Source organism: Caloenas nicobarica, chromosome 8 (assembly GCF_036013445.1).
Source record: "Caloenas nicobarica isolate bCalNic1 chromosome 8, bCalNic1.hap1, whole genome shotgun sequence".
In the NCBI taxonomy this organism is placed as follows: Eukaryota; Metazoa; Chordata; class Aves; order Columbiformes; family Columbidae; genus Caloenas; species Caloenas nicobarica.
The window spans coordinates 9,004,969-9,026,259 of record NC_088252.1 but is presented as its reverse complement, the minus strand read 5'-3'; the positions used below and the strand labels follow the sequence as shown (position 1 = coordinate 9,026,259).

General features: G+C 40.6%; 1 protein-coding gene across 1 annotated transcript in view; it reads left to right on the top strand.

Moving 5' to 3' along the window:
- Window positions 1-19,843, top strand: part of SPSB4 (splA/ryanodine receptor domain and SOCS box containing 4) — an 86,749-nt gene extending 66,906 nt beyond the window's left edge. The window contains exon 3 of the mRNA XM_065640215.1: window positions 18,564-19,843. Coding sequence (XP_065496287.1) covers window positions 18,564-18,691 — 128 coding nt within the window. The 3' untranslated portion in view covers window positions 18,692-19,843. The remainder of the gene's footprint in view (window positions 1-18,563) is intronic.
- The last annotated feature ends 1,448 nt before the right edge of the window (window positions 19,844-21,291 follow it).

Sequence of the window (21,291 nt, the reverse complement as noted above, 5' to 3'; positions counted from 1 at the left end):
AGGCCTGTATTATGCACACACAGGATTTGGCAGGGACGTCTGCCAGTTTTTAATACATCTCATGTCCATCTCATTCCAAATGTGAGCTGTGGCAAGACAAACATTGAACCTAGCTCAGCTTCTCAAGCTGGATCTGAAACAAAGGACATAGACAGAAGCCTACATGTAAATGTTCTCCTACAAAACGCTTTTAGGACTCAGCAAAGCGATGTAGCACTCCTCGCAGAAGGTCCCCCAGGGGCATGTCAGGTCTAAGTGCAACACCAGCATGTCAGTTCAGAAATGGCTCGATGTTGCTCTGCGAACGTGCAGTAGGGACGACTCGGGTACAGTAACCTAAGTGGTTTGGCCAAAGTCGTGTAGGAAATGTGTCAGAGCTAGGAATAAGTCCTCTATGACTGCCATGTTTTCACATGTGCGGTGGTTTAGTATTCACAAAGTATCCAGATTCCCCAACACTGTGGTTCTTTTTACAGTGTTGAAATGATGGTTTTTGTAGTGTTTCGTAGGCTCTGGCTGACCAACCCTGACAAGGCCAGGCTGGACAGGGCTCTGAGCAACCTGATCTGCGTGAAGATGTCCCTGCTCATAGCAGGAGGTTGGACCAGATGACCTTTAAAAAGGTCCCTTCCAACCCAAACTATTCTATGGTTCTATGTGCATTTACACCAGATGCCCACAATCTTAAAGTGATGCAAGATGATAATTTCTTTCTCTGATGTTGGTATAGTTTTACGTTTATGACGCTGTATTTTATTCTCCCTACAGATGTAAGCAATAACATCTCAGTGCTGTTTCATTATGCATCTAATATCCAAAAGTGCAAATAAAACGATCACTAGACCTCAGTGAACATGGTGCACTCTGCACTGTGCCTTGTTGTTTTCCTAATTTCTGTCACCACTTACAGGAAACTAAAATGTTCCTTAGATATGTAAATCATCCTTTAGTGTTAAAGAAAACCAGTCCATCAGTTGGTGCCAGGCAAAAGCATTCTCTGCTGGTGAGTACTTCTCTTGGTGTCTCTGCTGGTGTGGAACTCTGCTCCCAAGCTGGTGTCCTATCAAAACGCTCAACGTCTGCAGAACCTTCCATTAGTGATGCACAGTCTCAGTTGTACTTAAGCTATTCCTTCCTTTCTACAACATCTTTCTATAAATACTTTGAAAGCATTTTAATGCATTATTCTTAACCTACAGTGACCTTCCTGGAACAAAAGATTTGTTTAGGAGATTGTTAATTAAAGTATGAATGCTCACAGGCAAAAACTGGAGGATGTATGTGTAGGAGAAGCTCTTCTGGGGGATAAAGTGTATCTGCTGTCTCAATCCGTGAGATTGAGATATGATAACATAAAATTGATATAGGAAAAGCAATATATAATTTGCTTCTGCAGATAGACCACACTATTTTATTTTAAAGAGGCTAGTAAAACATGGTAGTTTACCGCTTAAGAATGTAACTTAAATTTTCAGAGCCCACAGTATTGCCCCAGAGTGATTAATAATACAGCAAGAAATGGAAAGCTTAAGAAAAGGGAGGAGGATTTGGATGAGAATACTTAAAATTTCTTGGCAGATGCTTGCTGCTAGGGAAGCTTAGGGTTTTTTTCTCTTTCCTTCTGGGAGTGAGAGATTTCAAGGAGGAAATGGCTGATGTGGGTTCCTAAGAGTGCTTTCTGAAGGCAAGCTTAGGGAGCAACCTCATTTGCATCGCACATCCCGGTGAAAAATGCAGCCTGTGCTCTGAACCTGCGGAGCTTGGCTGGTGCTCCTGGGAACGAAGCCACAGCTGCCTGAGCAAGGCGCTGGCACCGCTGCCCGGCTGGCAGCCTTTTGCTGTTGGGGGGAATGGAATCATATAAGTGCAACTGGAACCTTGGTGTTCTTTCTGAAAGTCAAGGTTAAAGACTCCTGTAAGACTTAGTGTTCTGATGCTGCACAAACAGTGCTATTTTGCTCTTATCAGATGACCTTCAGATGTTTTCAGTTTTTGCAAATGGTAGATGGAGAGGGTGCATCATAGTTATGTTTTCCAAAATATATCGAATTTCCAGCATCACAAGTTGTTTATGGCACTTGGGGGAATCATTATTATTTGAATTTCTGATAACAGCTCTTGGTTTTACCTTCTTTCGAGCAGAGTTTCACAAAGTCCTACTTTAATGCTATGGTAGGTGGAGCTTTACTGAGGCTCTACAGGATTTGGGTCACACACCGCGTTACATCTGCAGAGTGCAATTGCACAGAGTGAGAGGCAGCTTTCAGGGATCCCAAAAGGAGTCAGAGGCATCAGAGAGCTTCTGGTTTGCTTTACTTTTTGTGTTGTGCTGTTCCTTCAACTTCCCTGCTTTGTCAGCTCTAGATTACTTTGTGCATGCAAATATAATTGGATTGGACATCAATACTAAAGTTTTCAGTGATGGACTGTAAATTTATTGCGGATGTGTTTAATAGGTGTGGCAGTGGGTTTAGCTGTATAGTAGAAGTGTATTTGTGGCCCTCATTCTTGTAATTATTGTATACTTTATGTACCATGTTGCACAAGAGGTGTGTTTTGAAAAACAGGAAAGCTAAAAGCATGGCAGATGTCAGCATGGCTATCTTTCAACCAAAACAAAATTTGGCATTGCCCTCTAAGGACTTTCTATGTGATGATGTTCGCCTCCATTTTTTTCTGAAGCTCAGCTTTGGCCAGGATAGGCAATGGAAAACAGATGCAGAAAACCAGAACTCTGACTCTGAAATGGGTTTTCAGGAGCAAGACAGGCAGTAGCTATTTGGAAGAACATCACTGAAACACAGAAGTCTGTTGGGAGCCGTCAGCAGCCGAGGGGTCACTGGGCATTAGGAACTTACAAGGATAGAAATGCATGCAGGCTTGCTCTAAAGTCATTTCCTCTGAATGTTTTGTTACTGCTGATAAATCCCCTACTGTCTCTCTTTCCCCTTCTGGTGACTTGTCCTAAGAGGAACCGCAAGTCCCAGGCTTGGTCCAAATTCTAGTGGGGAGTGGCTTGGGAAGAACTGTGTCACTGCCGCCAAGAGCACAGTGAAACCAGGAAAGAGGAAAAAGTCCTTGCATATTTGTATCTTAGTGTGAACAATTGGAAATACCTTGCTATTATGAAGCAAGAACTTATTTTTAAAAGTTAGGTGCGTAGCTTTTAGGAACAATTTGCAGAGACAAAATTTCAGAGCAGGCCTTTAAAAGAGAAGTGGTAGTTGCCCAAGGGTGGCAGTTATATATGAAGACAACTTTGGTCTGTTCTATGTTCTCGTTTTATGATTAACAGGTAACTCAACCTTTTGAACTTTCTAGATTTGTGGGGTTTTTTTAGTCTGTGTATTATTATTTGGGATCCTGTTCTCATTTCAGGACTCCTTGAAAATGGTTTTCCATTAACAAAATTCGGTAACCAGGACGTCCATAAGTACTTCCCAAAAGCAAGAGAGATTTTATTCAGATATTCTAAATAGCCTCAAAGGAAGGAAGTTTTTGTGAGGCATCCATGTTTGAACAGACCAAGCTGAATCTTTCATCAAAATTGGCCAAAAAGCCCATAAGGAAAAATGCACATAAAATTGAGTGTTACGTATTTGAAAGCAAGGACTCAGCCCTGCTGTAACTACTGAGCACAGAATAAGAACAGACGACTTTGGAACAGGCAAAATTTTGTGACCTTTTTCGTCAGTGGTAGTTGCTAAATCCATGTGGATCATCGCAAGCATGAATTTGATGAAATGAGAAGTATTCTGCACAACTGGCTTCTAAAAAAATGTGATGCATCTAAGAAACAACTAGATGAAACGTTTTCAGTGGGAATGTCGTCACGTTGTTCTGGTAGGTTACAAACGCAATGTGCTGCATCCGAGTCCGTGCTGGAAATCCGAACACAAGGGCTGTGTTCTGCTTTTGCCGCAGGCTGACTTTTGCTTTTTTGTGAGATTTTCAAGCAAAGACACAAGTTGCTTTCCATGAAGTTTGCTTTTGTTCAAGCACAGAAGTTCCTGTTCAAAGCTTTATGGGGGAGAGGTGCAGAAGTTTTGAACAATTGTCATCTGGCTTTGATATTTTAAAGGGAAGCATGTCCTAAAAGGTCGGTTTTAATTGATATTACCTACCAAGGGAAAGGCAGTGATGAATAATATATAGTCCTGCTTTTGTCTTTGATAGGTATCTCAATAAAGCAAATAATATGAAAAGATTGATGATTTTTACTAAGCTGGAAAGTTAGCTTAGAGGCAGTGAAATGCCTTTTTCAGTTGGTACTTAGATCCTGAATATACAAACCCCAGAATTCTGATTTGCATCAGTAAATAAAAGTATCTGTTACAAAAAGATTTCATTCAGAATAAGAAATGCATGGTGTCAACAGACAAATATGTCATTACTAGCAGAGATGATGTAAAGTATAAGGTTTGTATTGAAAACAATGCACTAAGTCAGGGGTGTCAAACAGATGTGGCCCCTGGTGAAAATGAGTTTGACACCCCCGCACTAAGCCATAACACAGAGAAAGGAAAGAAGCCTTTCTTTTTCTTTCTCCTTTGTTCATTGACATTTTTCTGCTGATCTTGGTGTAGTGTTTACCGCTCCCAAGCTGCTTTTCCTCCATCTCCTCCTCTGCCAGTGCTCCCAGGCGGATGGTCGGCAGGAGGGAGTGTGGCCTGGGATGTCCTGGGAATGTCCTGGGAGCGTCTGTGAAGGAAACCAGGAGGTGCAGGTGATGAGGGCTCCAGGTCTCCACTCCATGGCCAGCAGCGCGGATGTACGGGTGAGCAGCACACCCGAGAGCTGCACTTGCAAGCTCCCGGGGAAGTACTGCGGATGGTCCCTGCCCCTCTCTCCTCCTTATCTCCTGAGCCGGGAGATGCTTGGAAGGATAAAGCCACTTTGCTTCTCGCTGCCATGTCCTGGGTGTTTGTGTCTCTGCTTTGGTATTGTTTGACTGCTTCTGGCTCACAAGTCTGAAGGAAAGCATATTCCTTGATTTATTAACTCTGCTTTTTTGAAGAAGTTTTTCTGATTTTTTTGAAAGGACAAGAGATGCAAAATGAGTATCATCACTTTGGGAAATGGAATACATGAGTGGATCAGGTTACCCTAAACTCATAAGTTTTCTTCCCCCAAGTGCTTGACTTTGGCTTCTTAGTGCTTCTTTGGGGTTGTGGTTTTGATTCTATGAATGGCTGAATAAGATTTAAAACAAGCACAAGGTCTTGATCTTTCCTCTTGGACAGGGGAGTAAAAGCATAACCAAAGTAAAGAACTGACTCATGTGGTGGGTTTAGAGGATGGGTTAAATTGAACATTCCCTGGGAAGTCTGGTCTGGGTGGCTCTTCCCACCCCTACGAAGGATGGTTTTGGAAAGCTGTGTGTAGCTTTATACTCAGTCATTGTTTACCTGATTAACTTAATTAGTTAAGAAATATCCGAGACATCAAAATGACGTGAGCATATCCTTATGCTCGAGGAGTCAGCGTTTATCTCGAAACTGTGAGTGCTTGGAAAAAAAAAAGTAATCAATTTCATCTTACAGGTCAGATTGACATCAGAAATGACTTTGCAACAGGGGAAAAGCGAAATATCTGTGGATGGGAGACCCCATTTAGCAGTATTTACCCTGGCAAAATTCCCTTTGGCTTTGCTGACAATGCTGGTGGAGTGCAAAAGGCTGAGTCGACAGGGACCAGAAGGAATTCAGTGGGAAGCATTCTTTGTGCTGTGTGTAATTCTGAATGTGCTTTTAATATTTTGGGGCTTTGTACTTTGGATTAAGTACTGAGGTAAAGAATTTGTTTTGAAATTTTAGCATTTTGTCTGGTGCACCAATGTCACCTAGATTTTACATTTTAAAAAAGGCAAAATATACTGTGCCCGATGTTTACAGACCCGCAGGTAGAAGGGCTTTAGATTTTTAAACGCCGGGTCACCGAGAGACACTGTTGGCTTTGAGAGCAGGAGCACAGAAGAAAGGGAAAGAGGTGACTGATAAGAGGAGAAAACAAGACAGACTTAAATGGTTTAATAAGTCAGAAGATTTGGTTGAAAACAGTCACGGTAGAGTTTTATACATATACGTAAGTAAGAATAAATATATTTTTATACATGCCACACAAGCATAAAGTGCGATTGATATTTCTCTTCACAATTTTTTGGTTTTATTTTTGTCATCACATTAAGAAAAAGATAAAAGTTGGGGTTACATATAGGAAGCTGATAGTAGTCTGTCCAGAATCTATTAAAACATAATGGAAATTTAGCATCAAACTGATATTCCACTATTTTTTTTTAAAAGGCCCACAATTCTTCCCATTAAAGAAGTAAGTATGTAATTTTGAAATTGTCATATCCCAAACTGTAAATAAAATATCAAAGAAAAAGTCGACAAAAAATGTTTTGGGCTAGAAATGACCTTATTGTCTTCACTAAGCTCTGCTGCCTGCTTGACACTGTAATGAATCAAGTCATTTATTGTGGTATCTAAATACGGGCTTGCATAAACTCACTTATTCTCGAAAACCTTAACCTGCATATTTACCAATGCCCACATAAGAAAATGTATCCTCTTGTAGCTAAAACCATTTTGAAATTAGTTTATATTTTGTACTAAGAAATGACTGTACATCTGCCCAAATTGTAGAACTCTAGAAGTATTTTTTCTGTGCTATGAAAGAGAGTATTTTTCTTAATATAAGTAAAATAATATTAATTCCATCCCATAGCTTCATCTTTTTTGTCTATTTCCCTTTGTTGAAATCTAAAATCAAATAGTAATAACTGTTTTGTATCACTAAACTCCATGGTGCGTTACTACCACTAAACTAAATAGGTAAAGTATGTGTGTAAGGAGAAGGTGGTTCACATGTTTCCCTCATATTCATACCTTTTTATGTTCTTGTGCCTGTGTGTGTATGTGTTTTATAAATATACGTGTATATACACACACTTACATAGTGTGCTGAATGCCTCAAGCTACTACCTGAATCTCCTCAGGAATCTGAAAACATAAACACATAGAAATTGTTATAGGGGTTTTAGTGCATATTGAGTTTGTTTCATTCTAGTTTATTTGAAGTCAGCTGTATTGGTGGGTTGATGGGATTCCCTTTCCTACGGAAATAAGGCGTGTAAGTACGTTAAAGGGGTGGGTGAATTGCTCAGCTTTGCTTTGTTCCCAGAGGCAATTTTTTAATTGCCAGCCTTACAGATTGACTTTGGGATTTGAAAATCTAGATAAATCTTTGTTCATAATAGCTTTTTTGCAGGCCAAATGATGCTTTCATTTACACCTGTGCAACTGCATGAGCCAGCTGGCAGCTGGGGGTGGGGAGCAGGAAAAGGCTGTTTATGGACAAAACATATTTGATAATGAATCAGTAAGAAGCAATAAACCCAGACCCTTCGTGGTGTTTTATAGTTCCTCCCAGAGCACAGCCACGCTGCTTGGTGGTTCAGCTGTCCTTGGTGTTCTCCTCATCTTGTTTCACATCACTGATGTCCCATGCAGATGGTGGTCGCACACCTGCGAGTGGACAACGTGAAGCATGAGGACAGAAGGACCAAGCGTGAGGCTGGGAGGTGTGCAAGGAGGAGAGGGCTGGGGTAAAACCCCCCCGGTCACTTCTTGCTGTCCTCCCCTTTGTGTCTGAATCCATCGTAACAGCGAGTGCCATCGAGGGAAAGAGTCATCATGTGTGGTTTGGGAGGTGCAGAGAAAATGTGTGAGCCGGGTCTGGTGAGCTTGAGGAGGAAGGGCAGAAGCCATGAGTGGTGTGCTGCTGCAGACCTAGTTCTCCAAGTGTTTTAAGCGGTGTGGTGAGGAGTAGGATGATGGATGGCACATGGCACCACGTCCCACCACAACTGCCACCTCCCACTTCAGCCATTCAGGCCAGAGAAGACAGCTCAGGGAGGGCTCCTGCCGTCCGGGTATCCAGCAGGACCAAGCACGGAAAGGTTTTGCCCAGTGATGCTGTGCTGCAGGTGAAGAACGTCAATGTAAGCAAAACTCGAGTTAGCCACTAGATTCTAGTAATCCCATGTGAAATTCCAGAACTTTATTTGAGAGTTTTAATGTTTGTTGTCATGCTGGTTCCCACTCACACGCTCAGGAACAGGAGAAGTCACTTTTGGTGGCAAACCACTCTCCCTGGCCCACCCACCTTCCCGTCGGTGGGTTTTATGCTGGTGCTTCAGAGGCTCGGGGTACGATCACACATCACACGCAATGGCTCTAGGAATGCATAACATGGAAATCATCTTTCTACACTTTATGTCTCACAAAATGACCAGACCATTTGTGAGATAACGTGCCACGAGTGCCAGTTGTAGGCACTGGCATAGCAGTGTGGAATTTCAGACAGAGCTTTGCCAGAGTTGAAAGATGGTAACAAGAGCCTGTGAAGAGAAGAGCCGAACAATGGTGAGTAAAGGCAGCCTCGTGTGTTCTGCCTGTGGCATAAGGGTGCATTCGTGTTGAAATTAATGCTTTAGAAATGTCTTCAGAGAGCATCTGCTATGTTTGCATACCAGGAATGATGACGAAACTGAAATTCAGTATGAAAATAATTCCGATTGTCTCCAGTACCCATTTTCTGCTGATAAATATTACAGTACTTAAGAAAAAAACCACCTTCAAGAAATTGAAAATATAAATGATACTAAACTAATGAGATTAAATGCATTATATTGAGCCTATTTGCAACTGCATTGCTGCAGATTTATTCTAGTGTAATTCTATTAATATCAAAACTAGAGTTACAAAGTGATGAGTCATGTTTGTTGTTTGTGGATCTCCCCTAGAGATCATTAGCTTGTATACAATTGCATTAAAATTTAAATGACATGCTGCTGCCATTTTTTGCTTGGTTTGAGGAAATCTGCATATGTTGCAGCCTCCGGGTAATTGAAATTGAAGCAGTTGAGAAAATGTCATCTAACAATGATATGAGGAATCTAGTCAAGTATTTATTGTCTTAAACAGCTCAGCACAATTTGTATTAATTTCAGTGGGAAAGTCATCAGTTTTGTTGCCCTATCAATATGGTGAAACTTTGGAGAAAGCTGCAGTGTGGCACAATGTGATGCAGAAGATGCTTTGAATCAATTTAATTGCTAACTAGAGTAAATAACTTTAGTATAATAATAAACACTCATACAGAAAACTACTGTGATAGGTTCCAGCTGAGAATACATCCATTGTAAGCAATGGAAATCTTGCATGAGCATGTGTTATTGTCTTATGGTAGCATTTAGAAATTCTTGTGAGGCTCCAGCACGCTGGGCACAGTACAAGAAAAGATGCCAGGGCATTAATCATCCCACACAATGAGTATGTCATACAAAATACAACAGGTAGATAAAATAGGCCAGTGGGGGAAGGGCAGATGGGGCAGTCGGGCAACCAGGTACCCACCCGGTTCAGCATGTAGTTCCAACATTTTCTCTTTTTGCATGCATCTCTCATTCATCCATTCTCTCTCTCTGTGTCTGTCTAAAAAAAAGTGTAGTTGATTAACTTAACCCAAAATAAAAAATGTGCAAGAACAGCTGTGAAAACTTAACGATTTTGAATTTTAGAATATTTTAATCAGTACAGTTAGGTTTCCCACCAAGAAATCTCATCATCTGCTGTAATACTACTAAGGCAGAAGTGTGCCAGTGAAGTGAGGGATAGGAAAAGATTAACCTAAAATCTCTTTCTGATTCCCCTCACCCTAGAACAAGAAAGACTTGTTCACAGCCATAAAGATTGTTATTAGGTGTGTACCTGTGCATGGATGGTTTATTTGCCCATTTCTGAAGCATATTACATGAAGTGATAAAACACAAGAAACTGTTTCACCATATTTCAGTCATCATGTTGCATATTGCATGCAGTGTGTGAACTTCTGTTGCAATAATTGTCTGCAGTGGTTTGTCCTTGAAACCTGAACTTGCCTTCAACTTCCTCAGTTATTACTTTGCCTATAAATCTGTACATAACCCCAGAACAACATTGTCTTTGAACTCCAGTGCATCTACTCAGTGAAATTCTCATCCAAACTTTAATCTTCTCTCACCTTGATATATTTTAACTTCTCTCTTTATGGCCTGGCAGACAAGCTGAATTTAATGGTGATAAATGTGTTTCTAAGAGTAAAAGCTATAAAGTGTACATTAGAGATTAATCTAAGCCAAGTCCTCGTTCCCAAAATGTTAAATTTGCAGAGGTTTGAGCTGGGAGGGGCTAAGGAGCCAATAGTTGTAGCTTAGGTTCATCTTCTAACATAAAGCACTTAAAAAAAAATTTAAACCAGTGTGTATTTATCAGTATGTATTTATGTGTTTTCTACTACAGAAGATTAGGTCATCACTGAAATAAATGTCTCCATTTACCTTCACACTGTGTTTAAGACCAGAGATAAGAGGTGTTTTGTGGAAGTATTTGAGAGGAGGAGATGAACAAACAAATCAAGACCAGAAAGCAAATCTTTCCAGCTCATCCTTCCTATTTGCATTTTCCTGATGCACACAGGGAATGAAATGGTACGTGCGCTTCCTCTTTCAGCAGGGAAGTGGCCGCCGTTCCCCCTCACACTCTCTGGCAGCATGAAAATCTATCGAGCTGTAACAAACCTGCCTTATTACAGGGCTTTGAGCCTTTTTTAAAAAGCCACATGTTTGCTGGTAAAACTCACAATTATCTGTCTCTGTTTTGCAAATTCTGAATCATTAGAGCAGTACATTTTAGTAACCTGTAGATAGGAGAAATAGTGTTTTAAAATGCTTTCAAATATGGGGGATTTTGTTGTTACTGGAAATTGAATTGTTATAATGCATGTATGCATTTAAAATAGCTCTTGTAATTCAGAAAAATGGTGGTTTTCAGGAAAGTTGCTACAGTGAAGTGTGCTTGAAGTTTTGGCCTGGGCTGGACTTTCTATTGCGTCTGTTCTACGTATTAAATGGGCTTGATCTAGAGCCCTGAACTGTCGAGCACATTCAGCCCCTCAAAAGAGGGTTTCTATAGATATATACGTATATGACTCTATATATACAGCCTGCCTGGAAATGTACAGAAGACAAATTACTTTTCAAGGAAAATAGTTCTATAACCAGTATGACTCAAAAAAGCATTTAGGCATATGCTTAAGTCTACTAAATTGAAACCTTTAGGAATGAATTTTAAGCCTGCCTTGAATTCTTTGGATTTAGGCATGTGCTCTGGTGCTCATGAGTCAGGACCAGTTGTCTAAGTCTTGTGTCGTCTTCATAGGAGATTGCAAACACTGAAATGCCAAAAAAAGGAATTGCAAGGAGATATGTACTTGTGTTCAAATGACAGATTCTTTATCAAACCTCTAACAGGAGGCCACTGGCTTTTGGGATTGGTTTTGGTTTGTTTTCATGCTGTTCTGCTTTTCAACTCTTTTCCTCTCAAGAAAGCACAGCTGGAGAGCATTAACAGGAAACGAATGATGCTGCAGAGTATCTGCTTGTTCATTGCTGCTTTTTCAGCTGAATTCTGCTAAATGATACCTGATCGAAGTTTTAAACTGTGCTTAACTGCCTTTAACAGTTAAAAACAAAGGTACTGGTAAAACAATCCCCCCCACCCCGACCCCAGCACAAGACAATCAGAGGAGGGAGGTTCACCCCTGAGTCCTTCCCTCTGTCCAAGTTTCCCTGCCTTCCTTTTTCCCTTTAACATACTTAATTTCAAGTATCAAATTTTGGTGGGATGTGGGTCAGTTCAGATACAGAGAGGTGTTTTTGTTGGTTTTGTGTTTTTCTTCCTCAACCTGTCTGCTAAAACCAAGGTGCTGACGTGATGCTGCATAAAGCTTTATTTGTCCTAGTAGACAACTGCTGGAGACAGCGGCTGTTTATCAGCCTTGACTGATAACGAAGAATCTCCCCATCTGCTACCCGCTCTGCTTTTGAAGCAGTGAGCGTGATGGCTTCCAGCTGCATGTGAAGAAGCCGCCTGGGTGGGAGGGGATGGCGGAGGGGCTGCAGGAGGGCGGGCGGGTGCTGTGCCTGCCTAACAGCATCCCCTGCAAAGGTCGGGGCTTTGTAGCCTGAGCCTTCGGCAAAGCCCCGGCCTAAGCTACGTACTAGTCTGCCAGAGCCTGGCACTCTTGGGTAGATAAACGTGGGAGTCAGAGGAAAAACGGTAACGCTCTTCTGAGAAACCACCGTGTTCCCCTTTTGAATTGCGGCATTTGTGAGAGTGGCGATTCCTCTGGATTGCCTGAGCCTTAATTAAAACGTGGTGTTCTAAATTGCTTCATGTGTATGGTTTGCTGGGCTAGGCTGCTGAGCTTAAAGACATCTGTGGGAAAAATAGATAAGTGGTTTCTTTTGTCTCGTTATCCTTTGACTGAATTTTCATTGCTGTTAAGAGATTTATTAGCATTTTTTATGACTGGTCATAGCCTGTGTTCTTTAATATATTATTTGCAATTTCCTTTCTCTAGATTGTGCCATTTAAGGAACAGGACTCAAATTTTCCATCAGTTGCATCAGGGAAGCCATAAATATGTCACAGGGGGTGTACTTATGTACCTTATTATGTGGGAGAAAGACTTTGGCCTGTACTGTGTAAAGTTAAAACAATAATTAAGCTTTGGCAGAAAGGTTGAAAGGAAAACTCCTGGCTTACATATATTTGTATGTTTATTGTATGTGATAATTAAATGGTAGTTACAATTTCTGTATACCTTAAATCAACCTAATGGAAACTCTTAGGCGACGTTACCCCTTAGCAGGTGTTTTAATACCTGAAGGAAGAGGGAAATTTCAAGAGAAAGGATTAAAAAAGAGAGTGCTGCAGTTTGGAGAGTGGTGGGCGCTCAGGTGTCCCCCACTGAGCGGGGGGACAGAGGATTGTCCATCAGAACAGGCAGGGGTTGGGTAGCAGAGTGGTGACAAGTTCTGGGGAGAGCTTTCCCTTCCTGCCTGGGTCATGGATGTCCCTCCAGAACAGGAACAGTGTAAGAACATCATCTCCTGTCAGTATTGGATCCCCTTGCCATGGCCTTTTGGGCCATCAGCCCTCTAAAGGTGATCATCATCACTGGTCTGGGCAAAGTATGAGATGAAAATTGAGTGGTGAAAAGAAGTGCAGGGCAGGAACCTGTGTGATGCTGACTAACTGGTGGCAAGGAGGGGAGGGTAGAGAGGGGAACCAGGCAATAGCCACCAAGTACATCACATGTATAGAAAACCATATGCCCAACGGGGACGTGAACAGGGACATCGTGCATTGCCCTGGCTGCCCAGACCCCTCTCTGCGCCAGGCGTGTGTTACTCGTGCAAGAGGTTCCTTTCCCTGCTGTTCCTGAAGCGATCCTGCTTCTCCTCGCTCCTCTGCCACAAGGAAGGTTCCGCTGCTGCTGGCTCATCCCTCCTGGTGGCACCGTTGTCAACGCAGCAAAGTTCTGACTGTGGAGATGTCATCCGCTTATTTAATGATGTGCAATTGCATCTCTGTCTTGTAACTGTATTTTTTCTTTAAATCTGAGCTTAAAGCTGCATTACAGCAGTTGGAAGCAGTAACATGAACCACTGAATATAAGCGCTTTTTAGTAGGTTGAAGGCCAAAAATATAAGATAACTTGGTGCCTATAAAATAATTAGAAAAAAAAAATTGGTGATGATGATTCTTACAGAAACTTCCTTTGCTTTTCAACCAGCTTTAATCTTTGCTTTGATTTTTTTTCCCGATGGAACTCTGGTTTTATAAAACGTGATAAAAATATGTTCTTCGTAGATTAGTGAAAGCCATGACCATTATGTGCTGTTAGAGCTTTAAAAATTTCTTTAATAAATGAGTATTGTCATTTGGCAAATAGCCGTTGTGTGCTAAAAGCTGCTCTTTTGTATGAGCCTTATGTAACATTGCAGTTAATAACATGTAGTGTTATTGGCTGCTAAATGACTTCAGTATCTTAACTATAAAAGCCTGTTTACAAAGCTGAGGCAGTCTTGTTGGAGTGCCAGACTGTTAAATAACTACAGGTTGCCAAAACTAAATGAACTTTTAAGCTGGTAATGATGTGCAAATTGCTATCACAGATACATATTTATTGGACAAATGCTAACAAGCACATAGTTGTTTCTGGTTATAAACATTTCTTTGCCTTTGTCCTTAATCCATCAGTGATACCGTTAGAATGAACATATCTAGATATATAAACACAGCTATTTTGTGTTTATTAATAGCTACTAATAGCTATTTTTGTTTAATTAATAGCTATTTAAGCTGGTTTTAAGCTATTAGCTCTGATGTTAAATAGCTATTTAAGCTATTTTGTACTCCGCTTGGTGACATGCAGCTCTGTGCAAGAGGAGCGGCTGCTGGTGGCCTCACCCCAGCTCCCGGCTGCTCAGGTGTTGTGTGTGGAACTGGAGCGCTGGGAAAGGCGGGTTTGCGACAGCGCCTGTACTGGGACCCGTGGGACCCTTTCTGACAAGGAGTGGAAGCAAAAAAGCAACAGTCTGTTTCGTAGCTGGTGGTGGCTTGTTTGTTTGTTTTTAATGGGCCGCTTTCTAAACTACTCGTACAAAATCGGGAGACGTGGAAATTAAACTCTGACACATAAATTAAGCAGTATTATTTTTTAACTGTGGGTTGGTGTTTTTTTTTTTTTCTCCTGAAAAATAGCCTTCTGTAATGTGACAAGGTTTCGTACTAAAGTTTAAGGGAGAAGACGATTCCTTAAAGTCCGTTGAGGAAGGTGTCGTGGCTCAGTACGTGTGTTACCCAACCAGCCGCGGCTGCACGTTCCGAGCTCTGCCGGAGCCGGGAGGAAGCGCTGGTTTCCTGTGCGGGGCTCGTGCCCTCACCCAGGAGCGTCTCGCTTTGAATGTCTCAGCCTGGTTGGGAATTTAATACAAAGAACCATTCTTGTGAGTCATGTTTTCTTTAGAATTTTGCATTCCAGCTCAGCAATTCATTCCTTCTTTTTCTAATGGCAAGAGCATTACTGGATTTCACAGAACTTCAGCAAAGGGGCTGGCTCATATTCTTCTGGAGGGCTTGAATGTTCCAGTTCCATTCTGTTGTGGGTTATTCTAAAAAGACAACGCTTGTAATGCATATCAGGTACATTAAGTAGTGAGATGTTCTGACGATCAGTTAATATCCATGAATTTAAATATTTTTCAAAGACAAACATTTAACATTGTGAAAGAAAAAGTTTTCCAGTAGCCAAACTTACATCTAACCGTGTGGCTTCAGAATAGTCATCTTTCCACCTCTTGCATTATTACAATATTCTCTTCTCAGCACTATTTGTATGATCTCAAATGGAAATATCATTTTGGAAATACTGAGTGTTTTGGATACATTAAGTCTGCATGTGTGTTTTATGTAGGGTGCAATAGCAATATATTCTCAGGATGGTTGAACTTTTCTCTGAAAGGACCGTGTTACTTGTGTTACTTTTATTTCTCCCCGAATTTCCCTGAAAACCTGAAGGAGCTTTGGTGTTTGCATGTGTGTGAAAGAGACAGTTCAGCTGTTACAGCAGATGATGAGCGACCGGTTTGCAGCGGCCCGTTTCCTCGCTGCTGTGCTGTGCTACCATCACCTAACTCTCTCCCCCAGCACATGGAAAGCCTCGCAGCTGGCGAATCACCGGAGCTGCCACGGGGGCACGGCAGAGCCTGGGCTTGGCGCTCAGCCTGGGCACCCGTGTTGGCAGCCAGGCTGGACACCAGATATTGGCATCTGGGGAATGTTAAAGCATCTCTGAAATGACCAGTCGCATCTGCCTGTTGAGCTGGCCAGGGCGCCCGGCAGAGTCGGTGTTCTCAGCCGGAGGGCAGGGTGCTGGGGATGTGCCCGCGCAGAGCTGAGCCCTCCAGCCGCCCTGGACCAAAGCCCCGCGCAGCCCTTGCACAGGATTTCTGCTGCCTCTTCCCTGCCGCTGGAACTCGCACGGTTTTCAGAAACTTACTCGTGGTTGTTAAACCACTTTTTTCCAAGTGGTCCTCCTTTGTAAAATATGTAGTAAAAATGTGAGATGTGATGGATGGGAGGGTGCTTGCACTATGATACATACCAAATGTTTAATAATGGTTCTGTTGAGTTAGACTGCCCAGAAATTGTTGGTCTGTAATTTTAAGCAGCTTTACATTTATACTATAAACTATTTTGAAAACTAAGATTATTTGTTCTTCTGAATTTAATTTTACATCATTTAGGACTATTCACAGCCGCAAAAATTTTTTACTTAAAATGCTGTTGCTACAATTTTTCCTCAAGTTCTTAACAGCCAACACCCCAGAAAATATAACTTTTATTTAGTATTGTAGGACAAACCTATTCCAATTTTGTTGTAGGTTTGAACTGCTGTTGGATAGAAAGGAGAATAAAAAGAATATAGTTATATTTTTAAGTTGCAAAACCACACTTCAGTATGTGTTATTTAGCAGCTGTTGCAAACACCTGGGGGCATTTTCTGTAGCATTTGAAAATTCCCTGTAGAAGTGAGACAGGAGACATCAATTTAGCATTTCGAGCTTGAAAAATATTTTAACCTTTCCTTAAATTGTGTTTTGAAGTTTAGGATTAGCTCTGTGCTTGGCTGCACAGATGGCTACATTTTGCATATTCCTTTGTCTAGGAAAAAAAAGAGACCACATGGTCAGTTAATGGCTTTAAACACTCTTAGTTTTTATTTTACATCTCCTTAATGGGACTTTAGAGATTCTGGGAAGATACTTAGAAAGTTGTTGTTTATGGTGTAGGACTTGTAAGATGTGCTGTATTCTGTGTCCTGGAACTCCTCAGCTATTTTTGCTCCTACTTATTAATTCTGGTTAATGAATTTTACAGCTTCATCCCTTAAGATTTAATGTTCATAGTTCTGGTATGTAAAAATAAAAACTGAGATCACTGATGTATAGAAAATGTTACTTTATTACTGGAATGTGAGGGCTCTTATTTTTTAATCTTTTAATAGCCAAAATTTTAGATGAAGTGGAATTTTTAAGTAGAAGTAGGCTCCATATCCAAGTCACTGAAGTGGTTATAAAGTTAAATAAGCTTTTTAGTCTTTCAGAATACAGCAGAATGCTTTCTAAGCTTTTTCCCCAGGCACTTTTGGGAAACACCATAGTGTACTGTGGTCTATACAAATCAAATGTGATGCCGGGATAAATGGTGGAAAATCCATTAAGTAAGTGGTGTGTCACCAGAGCAGACAATTATAGCCTATAAAACCAATCCTTAAATCAGATATTTTGTGCTTTGTAATGATTTCTTTTCCAGGTAGGTTTTAAAATACTATCAGCTAAAGGATTGGTAGATTAGCGTAGTTTGTATAATGCTGCATGTGGCACATAAAAGAGCTCTTGATAAAACCACTGAATGCTGTACGAGGTTCAGCGCTTGTAAGTAATCTGTCAAGTTTATAAAACGTTATCACTACGACAGAGGCATATCACTTTTTTTTTTTTCTCCATTTGGAAGTACTAGTGAGGTTTTAAAGGCTACCACTGTTTTATCACAGAGAGAGGAAAAGTTTCCTGTGGTCTTTTAGGCTCTTACCCTTTTAAACCAACATGTGCAACCAAATCCATCTGGTTGAAGATAGCTGTAACTGGTTAAAGTCTTTACAGCTTTATTCCAGTTCCTGCCGCAAAAAGATTTCCATCGCAGACTCTGCAGTCACAGAGGTCGTTCATGCTACTATCAGATGGAAATTTTTTGATGTTCCTGCAATTCTTTGTGAGTCTCGCCGGCCAGGATGGGATACGGGGCTGCAATGGTTTGAGATGCTGCAGATCACTGTGTTTGTGTCTCCAGTCTTAAGTGCTATCAGCCAGGTGTTTCTGACTGATGCTTAGTTTCCCTCTATTAATTTAAACTAAGAGCATCTACAGACGTTGTTTGTATATTTTGGGGACGTTTGTGTATATACGTATGAGAACACACACCCTGCCTTCTAGTCAGCGGAATCCTCCTCCCCCAATTTATTCATGAAGGAAAAGGTTAAATTTCGTCTAGATTTTTGAGGGTGTTTTGTTTAGTTTCTTGCTTCCTGTGAACTTCCTAGAAAGAGAGACTAAGAGAGTGTTGCAGGAAAAGCAGTATTTGGTGAGAAGTTTGGTTACCCTAAGTACCATTTCCAGTTCCTAAGACACAGAAGGAACCGGTATGTAAAGGTCAGAAGTTGCCAGTGTAGTTCGTGTTAACATGACATGACAAACGTTGTGTTACAAACAGAGTAGAAGCTCTTTGTCTTGTTAGAAATCTGGAAATGTAATAACTTCTTATGCTGCAACTTGGTAGGCCTGACAAGGGGGTTTGGCTTATTATTTTAAGCCTTTCAGATAAGGAAGCTCAGTCTGAAACTTTGCAGTCACTTATGGGTGAAATGCGTAGAATTCTGTCTTGCTTCTGTTGATTATCTTAATTGTCTCATGGCTGTCAGTTTTTCACAATACCATTCCTATCTTTATGCCTGTTTAATACAAGACAGAATCTATGTTAATAAATAAAACATCGCCTGTTAATGGAGCTGCTGAAAAATTAACTCTTTATTTTCTTCTATTTTTTCAGCGGAACCCCTGCCTTTAATGGACTTGTGCCGAAGATCAATTCGTTTCGCTCTTGGCAGAGACCGCCTGCATGACATAGAAGTTCTACCTTTGCCTCTGTCTCTGAAAAATTATTTACAGTACCAATAAGTCGTCTAGAACCCTCTGGCCTCACATTGGACTAGATCAATGCAAATGGCAGAAAATTGTTTACAGCAAAATAGAAATCTTCGTGATGGACGCTTAAGTGTTATTTAATTTTTAATATATATTTTTTTCTGAACCAGTGGAAGCAGATCACTGTGGGGGACTACTAAAGAATGTGAAAACATTGATTTGATCGAGATTCGTGTATTATCTGTTGCCTGTTGTGTTTACAGTTCTGAAGGCCGTTAATCTCATCTCATCTCTCACATATTGGTTTATCTTTGTTGCCTCTGGTAAATACCAATAGAAAATCTGACCTGCAAGATCTACTGTCATGCAGGACAGAGCTTTCTTCAATAATGTGATATTATTTTTTTTTTCTTTTTCTCTGCTACACCTCACCCCAATAGATGAAAAGGAAAAATCTTGACAGTAACTTTTGAAAAATATTTAAATCTTGCCTTTGGTGTCCAGAGTTGTTGAGAGCTTTGGGTGTTCAGCACTCAACATAATCAGGCCTATGATATCTAAAAGTTCTAATATTTAAAAAAACCAGATTATTGTCTAGAAGAAAAGTATGCGATCTAAAAACACAAGAGTTAAAAAACTGGTATATGTGTCAGAAAGATCCATTTTTGGACATGGTAACAGTGAGATGCAATCCATTGTTTTCAAGACCAAATCTAGTCCCTCCCAAGTTCTGCAGTTTATAACAAAGTTTCTTTCCCAAGAATTTAGGATATTCATATTTTAGAAAGCTTGTCACTTTTTTATTTGAACAAATTTATAATTTTTATGTGGTATGAACTCTAAGTACTTGGTTCTCTTTTTAATGTATGTGTGGTTATAATGTTTATTTATCTGTTTAGAGTCTGTGGAGTTCTCATCTGTTTCCCATCTTGGGGTGACTGATTTTGGTTTTTTTTTCCCCCAACTCCACCTGAAATGTATTAATTTTTCAGGCTCATCCCATTTTTTAAGATGCTGCTTTCTATTTGCATTTCTTACACGTTTCAAGTTATCTGCCTGATCAGTTATCTAGTTTTTAAACTGGAAGTTGTTGTTATGGCAGGATGTCAAATGTTTAGACTGAGCTGCCTTCAGCATATTTTAATGTGAATTTACTGATGAACGAGGAGAAAATTTCTAATAAAGTCTACTGTCCAAAATAAAACTCCTGTCTCATTCAATGAAGTGTTAAATAACATAGCAGTGTGTACAGAGTTGAAGTTCAGTTCCTCTTGCAGCTTTGCAAATGTTTCTGTTCATCACTCCTTTGAAATTGCTGCTTTGTGTTCACATGCGACTGACATCGCAGACAGTGTCGTGTCCTGTTCCTGATTTAGTCCACTCACTCTGAATACAGCTGTGCTCTTGCTTTTAACACAATTCTGGCCAGATTCCTCTGAACAGTTTATGCAAAGTTGCACTTTAAAACTCCGTGCTTTTGAGGTAGTTGAAATTTAACCGCGGTGCACTGATGATTCAGGCAAAACCGTCGAACCGCAGATGGTTGTGCTTCTCTCAGACACCCCAAGGAACAGAATTACAGTTTCAGTCGGAAAAGAGAAACATAAGATAAAACAACACAAGTAATAGTGGAAGCAACAGGGGCAACATGACACAGGGATGTCAAAAATGAGATAACAAGTGTTTGTTTAACTGCATAAGTTGATGCTTGCTTCTGCATCAACCTGCTTTTGGACTTGATTTCACTTAAGGCGAGAGCCACACACTGTATTCCTTACCTTAGTCTTGAAAAAGGGAAGAAGTTACAGCTGTGATCTGTGTTTCTTACTTTTCCCACTTGCTTTGTCTAATTTCGATCTTTTGTCTCAATAGGTACATAGGAAGAAGGAAATATAAAGGTATAATAACTCATTCAAAAGGAGAAATATAGCTGTGTCAAGTGATCTTTCATAAGCAAGGTAAGCAGCTGTACGAATGGTACAGTAATCCTGGTAGACCTTACTTTTACACCACCGAAGTCCATTTTAGGGAAGCATTTCCTAAAATTAGTGTTTTACTGTGTTTAACTAGGCTTTGTGTTCCTTTGAATAACCGTAGTGACACAACTGTGAAGTGTTGTCTTCTCTGTTCTTTCACTTGAGCCAGGCTGACAGCTTTTTAATGTGACAGTAAAGTGGGAACCGATATCATGAGACAAATTAATCATGCTTCTGTATGTTTATCTTATTTTACAGTTGGACTGGAATTTCAGTTAGTGCCCCTTCTGTGATGATTCCTCTAGACCAAATATTTTAACTTCCAGACGTTTTTTCTAACACTTAGCTGTCTTCCAGGAGTGCTTGTTTTACAGGAAGGATAGTTTTATTTTTTTACTGTTCACTAGTTATGTATTGTGATGCTGTGGATGGTAGATGCACCCCTTCATGTGGGATTAGGGGCCTGTTTTAGGGGTCAAAGTTTTTTGATACAGTTGTCTTGGTCTATGGAAGTCTCGTAAGGAGGATGTACCATGGAGAATATTAACGATACTGTTAACCATCCCTTTGCAAAGAGATTCCCTTCCAAGAGAGCTTATAGGGCAAGCAGAGTGCCCATCTGTATTGCTAGGTATGAGTGAAGCATTGAGGCTAAGC